The sequence below is a fragment of the Vitis vinifera genome, chromosome 8 (assembly GCF_030704535.1).
Source record: "Vitis vinifera cultivar Pinot Noir 40024 chromosome 8, ASM3070453v1".
NCBI lineage: Eukaryota > Viridiplantae > Streptophyta > Magnoliopsida > Vitales > Vitaceae > Vitis > Vitis vinifera.
The window spans coordinates 10068604-10079084 of NC_081812.1; the positions used below are offsets into that span (position 1 = coordinate 10068604).

The 10481-nt window shown below is 32.9% G+C and overlaps 1 protein-coding gene and 1 non-coding gene across 2 annotated transcripts; both read left to right on the forward strand.

Annotated features, from left to right (window-relative positions):
• Positions 1-6480: 6480 nt before the first annotated feature.
• On the forward strand, positions 6481-7219 carry LOC100259051 (class I heat shock protein). Its single transcript, XM_002270169.4, has one exon. The coding sequence runs from the start codon at positions 6624-6626 to the stop codon at positions 7068-7070; it is 447 nt and encodes a 148-aa protein (XP_002270205.1). The 5' UTR covers positions 6481-6623; the 3' UTR covers positions 7071-7219.
• A 337-nt stretch (positions 7220-7556) lies between these two features.
• Positions 7557-7630, forward strand: TRNAI-AAU (transfer RNA isoleucine (anticodon AAU)). The gene has a single exon. It is a non-coding gene; the product is annotated as a tRNA-Ile (tRNA).
• The last annotated feature ends 2851 nt before the right edge of the window (positions 7631-10481 follow it).

The window sequence follows — 10481 nt, forward strand, 5'->3', positions numbered from 1 at the left end:
CCCAATGGAGCAGCTGGCAATTTAGGGGAAATCCAAGTCTCTCACTAAGATGATTTGGTCAGCCTAATATAAGTTCCTCCTACTTCCGTAGTTTATGTTGGATAAGCTAGTTTTGCTGTTCTTAAAAGTGTCTCTCCGTTGTTAATCATATTTGGGTTTCCAGATGTTTGGTTCATCTGTAAACCGAGCATCCTTCGGCTTCCCCAGCCATGCTCATTAACTCCAAATGGAGCGGACCATTATTTTTGAATTTGTTTTAAGTATTTTGTGAATGAATAGTTATATATAGGTAAGTATTAAATATAAATTTTATATCATAAATATAATCTTCTTGGAAATTCAGTAACCATTTTAGAGGTAGTTTGCTGGCGGGTCGGGTCTATTTTGAAAGGGTTTGGGTCTTTGTAAACTGTTTTAAAAAACAAATTTTCTGTTTTTAAGAACAAGAGGCTGGAGAACGTGTTAGGTAATCAAAAAGCAAAAGACGATTTGCAGTTCTTGAAAATAAAAAATAAGATACATATTTTAGTTGTTTTTTTGGTTAAAAATAAATATATATAAAAAAATTAATTAAAAATGTCTCAAATTCAAGTTTTTAAACAATTTTTTATTTCACAAAATATTATAAAACGGTTTTAAAAAATACTTTTTAGAATTGTTTTTCAAAATGCTTCCCAGACATTGGCTTCATTTTCATTTCCTGCCTTCATTATCTCAAATGAAAATATATAACACCACTCTTGTTCCCCAATTTCTCATCAACAAATAACAAACAATTATATTACCCATATTTTAAGCCATTGCTATGTAAATAGAAAACAAAGAAGGCAAGATTGAAACATAGAAACATAGAACGGAGTTTCATCTTTCATCAATCTCATTAATTAGAAGAATATTGGTTGAAATTCATTTTGTCAGCCGAGTTTTAGAAGTTGGAGGCTGATGATAGTCTGTCAAAATAGTGGGAGGATAGATGCATTCGGAGGTTGCTGGATTGGTGTTCAGATGCTGGTCGGAAGCTAATAAAGATCTTCCCCGTTGAAAGCAATGACCGTAGTTTTGATTCTTCCAAGGCACGGTTCAAATTCATTGACCAGAAGCTTCAGTCCTGGAATATTGAAAATTATGAGGAAAAAAAAAAACAAAATTACTAGATGGACTAAAAAAATTAAATAATAAAACATACATCAATCACATAATATTATTTACATAATCTGGTTTATAATTTTAATTTTATAGTCAAGTTTCTTAGAATCGATCATTTTACCTAACCAATGACCTGAATTCATAAACATCATTACGATCATTTAGTTTCTATCAATGAACAAAAAAATATGTTAATGACATGTCATTTTCCTACAAGAAAATTTTTGAGATCAATACGATGAAAACTTAATTTTGTGGGAAGTTTGAAATAAAAGACCTTAGAGTTGCCAAAAAAGTATCTTGAGTATTGAGATTTAGACATTGAGAAGTAAGGAAATTGTATTTATTACATAAAAAGTACATTGAAAAAGTGTTGGAATGCTTTGGAATGTAATGACAAAAACCAATGAGTCTCCACTAACAACTCATTTCAAACTTTCAACTGCTTTCTCACCACAAACTGAGGAAGAGGGGGAACACATCACATGTTCCTTATGTTAGTGTAGTTGAAGCATTATGTATGCTATGGTTTGCACTAGGTTAGACATTTACATGCAATTAGTGTGGTGAGTTGATATCTGGATTACCATGAAAAGATCCATTTTCAAACAATAAAATGAATACTTCTGTGCTTAAGCATGTAATCACATGTTGGCTTAGTATATAACAAAAGTAGTGATGTCTCTAGGACAAGTGTTGGTGGTGTTGATTTTGACTATATTGAAGATATGGATATAAAAAAAGTCTTTAACAAGGCATGCATTCACTTTATGTGGTATTGTTATTAGTTGGAAAACAACATTACAATCTACAATTTTTTGTCAACAATTAAATTAGAATACATGGTAGTCATAGAAGTAATGAAAGAAGCTATTCAACTTAAAGGGTTTGGTTGGGAATTTAAGCTTACAATAAGAGTTGACTACTATGCATTTTCATCACCAAACTACCACACATTTGACTAAAAATGAGATGTTCCATGAGATGACCAAACATATTGATGTCATAATGCATTTTATTCGGGATACAATTGTATAGGGTGATATTGCTATGAAAAAAAATACCTATAGTGGATAATCTAATAGATATGATGACTAAACCTATTCCTATAGTTAAGTTCAGGTGTTGCTTCGACTTAATTGGTATTGATAGTATCTAAAGGCCCCTTAAGGATGTGAGAGTGAAGTAATATGAAACATTTTTTTAGTTTGTTTGAATCTTGGGAATTTGAGCCAAAGTAGAGATTGTTGTAAAGTATCTTAGATTTTATTTTGAGTCAATTGGAAACTCATAAATAATAATAAAAAAAATATCCTATTGAGTATTCCTCTCATATGAATAAGTATCTTTGATAATTCTACAATTAATTTTCTATATGGAATCTTCCTATGCAATTAGGCAAATATATAGGAAAAGATTTTGACCTAGAGAGAGTGAGTGAGAGAGAGAGAGAGAGAGAGTCTTTTTTGGGTGTAATTGGGACTTTGGGATTTGAGAACTCTAGGTTGTGACATCCTTTAACAATAATGGTAGTTCTTCTCTGTCTTCATCCAAGGATGTAGGCTTTGGGTTGAACCACATAAATTGTTGTGTGCTTTGTGTGTTTTCTATTTCCATTTTCTTATTTTCTTCTTCCTATTATTATTCTATGTCAAAGTTCTTCATAACATATCTTATATAAAAGTTATTGTTATTTTTTTATTTTTAAAATAGAAAATGTTGGGATTGAGCCCTAAAAAACATAACTCTATATAATAGATTGAGATTCATTTATAAATTTATTTATTTATGTTTCTTGGTTTCTTCTTTATTATCTTAGATGCATTAATTTGTTATTTGAGCATATACTATTAGGATAAAGCCTTAAAAGCATGACATGATGTAATAAATTCTTGGATTTCATTTGTTTGATAAAGTTCCAGTTCACTTTTATTTATCCTATTTTCATGCATTATATCTTGTAATCACTCTAGTCTGCATATTTTGCATTGTACGTGACTTAGGTGTATTAAGAGTTACATAGAAGATCCTAGTCATGGGTTCCCTACAAATAAATGACTTGTTCACAATCAATTCATGGGTCTATAAAACCCATTAGAGGTTGTAGTCACTACCTTCTAATTGGAGGGATGATCGGTCTTGACTATCGGGATAAGTTTCTCATGGTGAGTGCATTAGTGTGTATGGTTACACATTGGACAAGACTTATGGTGAGTCATGACTTAAGGCTATCAAGTAGTCATGACCTCACCAAGTTGCTTTATTGTATTGTCTTTTAACTTTGAGAGAATATTGAACTTGTACTGAAGTTAACAATGGCTTTGACCTACGCATGAGATCGTAAGTTGATCATATATTCCCTACAGATTGAGTCACTATTGATGAAAGTCAGTAGCAATAGGTATTTTCAATAGAGACACCATGATTTCTCTTAAGATTGAAATAGTGTGTCCTTTTGGGTGATCCTAAGGAGGTGTGTTTATGAAAACTATGGTCATAGTAGTTTCTTAAGTGGAACTTGACATAGGTTCTTTGATAGCTAAAACATGTTAGTTGAATAGATAATAGGAGGATCTTTAACTCAATGATAAAAAAGGTAGTCTTGAAAGACAAATAACTTTCATCTTGTTAGACTACGAACACCAGTTCATGAGGACACCAATCTTGATAGTAGGTCACGAACCCAAACACATGGTATCTCATTGTTATTTATATAGGATATTGGAGTTCAATTAATTCTGTATAGTAAGATGTTTGAATCAACTTCAGAATTGGATTCTGAGGGAGCCAATACTCCTATAGGTCCTAGTGGTTCCTGCTTTGAGCTCATATACCTTGTTGGCATGGGTTATGAAGGTTGAATTGACTTTAGGTTCACTTTGTGCATAAGAGCGTATTGGTAATTATGCAAGGTTGCATAGGGGTAAGTGAGCAAAGCCTTTGAATTGGGCAAATTGATTAATTAATAAGCCTTGTTGGGTTAAGTAATCAATTATGACCCATTTTGGGCTAGATTAAGTGACCAAAACCCTTAGTGGGCTCAAGTCACTTAAGCCTAATAGAGAACCCTATAAATACCCCCATAGGGGTTAGGGTTTCCATAGTTTTTTTTTTCTAAAGAGCCAACTTCCACCTCAAAAGAGAGAGAGAGCCATAACCTCCACTTTCTTTTCCATCCCCATTGGAAGTGTGTTGAGATCAAGGCTTGAGTCATTGGATGGAAGACTCCAGGTTTATGAGACTTCTTATGACTTCATTCTTCGTCTTTCATCACATGGATTCGATTCAGGATCATCCAAATCTAAGGTATGTCTTTCATTTACACTTTATGAATCTTTTAAGAGTTTAAAAATGCAAATTTTCCATTGTGCATAAGATTTAGAAAAGTCTAGGATAGTTTTGCATGTTCCTAACATGATCGGAGCTTGAGAAACAAGAGATCTAAGATTTTCCCTTCATACATGCCCACATCACTTGCATTGTACATGACTTGGGTGTATTAAGAGTTGTATAAAAGATCCAAATTATAGGTTTCTTACAGAATGATGAGTATTATTAGGATGGTTTTCCCATGGTGAGTGCATCAGGGTATGTGTTGCGTACTGGATAGGATCTACAGTGAATCATGATGTAAGGCTATCAGTTGTCATGATTCACCAAACTACTATATTGCATGGACTCTCAACCTTGAGAGAGTCTTGAGCATGTGCCAAAATCAATAGGAGACTTTGACATATGGGTGAGACCTTAATGTGGTCATATATCCTTATGGATTGGGTCACTATTGATGAAGGTTGGTGCAAACAGATATTCTCAATAAAGACACCATGATATCTCATGGTATTAAGACAATGTGTCCCTTTAAGTGATCCGAAGGATATGTGATCTAGAAAACTATTGTCATAGCAATTCTTTTAGTGAAATTTTGACATATGCTCCTTGGAGCTAGAATATGTCAATTGATCACATAATAAGGGGGATCTATAACTCAAGGATTTGAAATATAATCTTAATAGGTGATAACATTACTTTATTAGATTATGGACATTAGTTCATAGGGGTATGGATGTAGTAGATAGTAGGGCATGTACCCAAGCTATGCTTGTTGTAATTTCATAGGATATTGGAGTGTAGTTGATTCTTTTTAGTGGAATATTGAATCAACTTCATAATTGGATTTTGAGGGAGCCATTATTTTCTTATAGGTCCCAATGGTTCCTACTCAAGCTCTTATTACATGGAGACACGTTTTATTTGAAGGATTTGGTTTTTTGGTTCATAAGTGTGCATAAGGATGTTTTGGTAAAAGCGTAAGGTTCCACTAAATCTTATGAATTGACTTTCTAGTATGTGCTAATTAAGTAATTGGAGTCCATTAGTTTTTATTAATTAATTTGGACCACATTAGGCTAGATTAAGTGACACAAACTCAATTTAGGCTCAAGTTAATTACTTAAACCCATATGAAGCCTTATAAATACTCCTATTAGGGGTTAGCGTTTCAATTTTTCTTGTCATCTTCCAAAGAGAGAGCCTTCACAGAGAGAAAACCATAGCCATCATTGAAGAGGGAAAAGACCACTCTTTTCCCATACCTAGCATCATGTGAGGAGAGATTGAGTAGAAGACTAGTGGATGGACGAGATCTATGATGCTTTGTACGGTTTTGAATTCTTTATCAATAGATTCTATAGTTTGGAATTGATTTGAGAACTTCTAGATTCACGTATGAATTACTATCTTCTTTAAATTTATATATCTGAATGGCTTTTAAAGTCGTATTTTCACTTAGATTGTTTTCTAGAGAAGCTTAAGATAGATTCATGTATCCTACTAGGTCCAAGGCTAAGGTGTGGAGCAATTCGTGATTCCTAGCAGAAAATAGAAAGTTCATCCAAATTATGAAAAATGTTTGGAATGCATGAATAACTAATGAGAATAAAAAATTCCTTTTATTATTCATTCATTACTATATTTGTTTAAGTAATAGTAAGAATTAAATAAAAAAAATACTTCAAAAGCTGATTTTAAAGAACTAAAACTTGAAGAAGGGTGAAGAGAACAAGAGTTTTTATTTGGTTGCAGAAAAAAAATTGTCTTTGAAGCCAAGATATCTCTTTTCTTTTCTTTTTTTAATCATTGTGATTTTGGATTAAATTGTGATCATTGATTAAGCGAGAAAAAGTAAATGTTCTGTTGAACTTTGACCCTTTCAAGTTTGACCTTTTATCAAGCAAGGCTGTCCAAATGGGCTAATCGGAAAATGGTAGAAGGCCCTGGAACTTTCGAGGATTACATTTCCTTCCTTAACCACAAGAAGTTAAGAAGACCTAGAAGAGCCATGAATGTACTAGAATCTTCTTCCCCATTCTTTATATACTCTACTCGTTTGCGTAAGTTGCGTCAGCAAGCAATCCTTCCGATCTAATATTTTGATTCCTCCAAGATTCTCAATACAATTTAATACTTGCAAAAACATGTCGCTCTTCATTCCAAGCTGCATGTTCGATCCATTCTCTCTGGATATTTGGGATCCCTTCAAAGGCTTCCCTTTCTCCACAACTCTTGCCGACCCTGAAAGATCCGCCTTTTCTAGCACCAGTTGTGACTGGAAGGAAACTCCAGATGCTCACATCTTCAAGGCTGATCTTCCTGGATTAAAGAAGGAAGAGGTGACGGTTGAGGTTGAAGAGGGCCGGGTGCTTCAAATCAGTGGAGAAAGGAGCAAAGAGCAAGAAGACAAGAATGGAAAATGGCATCAGATTGAAAGAAGCAGAGGAAAGTTCCTTCGCAGATTCAGACTTCCTGAAAATGCAAAGATGGATGAGGTTAAAGCCAGCATGGAGAATGGTGTGCTTACTGTAACGGTTCCGAAAGAGGAGGTGAAGAAGCCTAAGGTTAAGGCCATTGAGATCTCCGGCTAGACAATATGCTCGGCATTTCAATTAGTTCCTTTGGGAATATCTAACATGAGTGTGTGGCGTGTGCAAGTATTGTACTGTGCGTCTTGTTCATATTGTAAATTTTATTACAATGTTATAAAACAAGACTTCTTTTAATTATTCCCAATAAATGTGGGTTTAAATTCTCAAATTGATTAAAAAGGGTAAGCACCAATTCTTTATAATTTTCTTTGTCAAATGTGTGAAGATTCCAAGTTGGAGACCAAAAGATATTTCATAAAGTATTTTGCAGGAAAATATTTTCACCAAACCACAAAGTAAATTTCATATGATTGATTTTAAATCTCACCCAGTTTTGTAGATGAAGACATAATCATTTTAAAACATAATATTGAAACCAAGATTAAATGAAAAAATAACATTAATATTGAAACATTGCAGGCTTACTTTGAATAAATTAGAATCTATGTAATGATTTTAAAGTAATTTTTACCTTCAAAAAAATGTGGCCTATTAGCTCAGTTGGTTAGAGCGTCGTGCTAATAACGCGAAGGTCGCAGGTTCGAGACCTGCATGGGCCAAATTTTATTCCCCACGACAAATTTAAAAGATTTTTTCTTTTCTTTTGATTTATAGAAAGATAACACACTAGAAAATTAAAAATGTTGCAGCTTATATGCATGGGTCAATTTTTATTTTTCACAATCACAAATTCATAAGATATTTGAAAACCAAAAAAAAGAAAGAAATTAATTTATAAGAAGAAAAAAACTAGAAATTAGAAATGATGCGAGTTAGGTGTTGTATCCTAGGCTGATTGATTCAAGTTTGTATCTGGGTTAGGTTAAGTTGCAAGCCTATCTAAGGGCCAATTTAATACTTGTTTTTACCTATTTATTTATTTTACTAATATTTATTTATATTTTTTACCAATTTATATTTTTTATATAAATTTCTTTATATATATATTTATATGTTATTTTTTACCAGTTTATATTTTTTATATAAATTTCTTTATATATATATTTATATGTTATTTTTTACCAGTTTATATTTTTTATAGTCTTTTTTCTTTAATTTTAAGTTTTAAATGTTTAAATTTTAAAATGTAGAAAATTTATATAAAGAAAAAATTTCAACCTATTATTCATTTACTTTGCAGGTAGATGTTTTTCATTCCTCAATTTAATTTTATATTTTATTAGAGGCTGATTTTATTTCAATTCTTAATTTTTTTAGATTCCTTTCTTCTAAGCTCAGGAATATTTTCATCTCTTTCTTCCATTATTTATTTATTTATTTATTGTTCATGTACATGTCTTTTCTTCTCTTTTTTCACCCATTTTTACACTTTGGTGTAACATAGGTGCTATAGTATAATGAATTGGATCAAGTTGGTTGGGGGGTTGGGTACTTAGGTTGTTAGGATTTTTTATAAAAGTACATTTTTTTAAACAAATAATTTTTTAAAAATACAGTAGATTGGAAAGCATTTCCAAACCTACAACAATTTGGACCACATTTGATGCTTATGTGGAGAATAAATTGTTGAGTTTGTTAAATATTCCTAAAAAAACTTGTTTTTCTTATTTCCCTTCCTCATTTCCTCCAAAAAAAAAGAAAAAACCCTAGTCATCTCCTTCTTCCCCCCTTACCCATTTCCTTCATTCGATTTCACCTGCATCATACTCTCCTTCTTCCCCTAGAAAAAGATGAGAGTTCGGACAACCATTTACCCATAACTTTAGAAGCATCCATCCTTTGAAACCTTTAGCACATATTGGATTTTGTGGAATTATGGAAAGTGTCTCTTCAAGAGATACCTTTAGTATAAATCTAATATTTTTGAATTATAGAAGGTGTCTCTTGAAGAGACATTTTATTTTAAATTCTATTCTTTTAAGTGTATATCATGGATTTGAAAATTGTGGAATGTATCTTTTCAAGAGACACCTTCGACGTAGTATGTATTGGATTTTGTGGAATTGTGGAAGGTGTCTATTCAAGAGATACCTTTAGTATAAATTCAATTTTTTGGAATTATAGAAGGTGTCTCTTCAAAAAACACCTGTAGTTTAAATTCAATTATTTTAAGCGTGTATCATGGATTTGAAAATTGTAGAAGGTGTCTCTTTTAAGAGAGACCTTTAGTATATATTGGATTTTATGGAATTGTGAAAAGTGTTGATTACTACTCAAAAAGTGCTATTTGATAGCTTGTAATTAACTCTTTTAAACACTTTTGAGTAGTAATTATTACCTTTTAACTCAATTAACATGTTAATGACCCTTACAATCAATTCTAATCAAATTGTGTTAAGTTTTGGTGTTTTGATAGCTTTTTGATCACCAAAGCAATCCAAGATTGAGGAGAGTTCTTTGGAATCCATGGCAAAGCAAATGGAAAGCTCAGAAACATGAAGAACTGAAGCTTTGAAGTCCTTTGCCATAAGCAAATCCAGAATGCAAGGAGGGGAAGCAAAGAGAAATCTAACATGAAGCATTCTAGATGACAGTCATGTCAGCCACTTTTGGAGCACTTTTTGAAGTTCAATTTATGCATGCTATATGTCGTTTCGAAGCTCAGCAAGTCAAAAATCCAATGCTTCAAACGGTGTGCGATTTGGAGTTGAAATGAAGGAGTTACAACCATTGGAAGCCGATTACTCCAAGCTGAAGGAAAATTTCACACGACTGCGAAATCAGCCTTGGGCTGCGAAATGTTGTCCTTTTTGCTGCGAAATTTCGTAGCCCTTTTGCACGCGCAGCTGCGGTGTTCTCCTGAAGCTTCCCAATATTTGCGACCGACATTTTGAGATATTTTGCTTTAGATATTTGATGTCTAAATCCCCAAACTCTCCTTGTAACCCACCTATCATAGGATTCCTTAGTCTTTAAGTAAGAACAAAGGGTGAATAACCTCTTATATATAGTTTGTAATTTCCTTTACACAATATAATCATGTAATCGGCGAAAGGAAGAAATATATTTTACAGAGCACTTGCTCTGTTTTTCCTTCATATTTTTGTTTTCTCGTTCTTTTTATTTCTAGCCAACCAAACTCTGAGGATTTTTCCTCAGAGGATGAGAGGCTAGGCTCTTCGTCTCTTGGAGTGAAGAAAGCCGAGTAAGTTCCTCATGCATAAATTGGAAGTTTTGTTGTTTTAGTTTTTAATAAAGAGAAAGTGTGACCCGTTAATGGTTTTTATCTTTTTAGTTAACTTAAAATGCCTTTAAATCACCTGGGCCAACACTTGGTAAGGCAAGTGATCTCCATCCATTGAGATGCACTAGTTTATCTCTTGCGAGCCTTTGGGAGGTGGTTTAAATGTAGGATTTTCTAGAATAGCCAACACTTGGTAAGCTTTTGGACTCCATGGAGACATCCATTAGTTATCTCTTGCGAGCTTTTGACGAGTAATCCAAGGTTAA

Bases quoted from the DNA above. Each gene is read 5' to 3' on its own strand.
- LOC100259051 (XM_002270169.4), top strand. From the start codon at position 6,624: ATGTCGCTCTTCATTCCAAGCTGCATGTTCGATCCATTCTCTCTGGAT.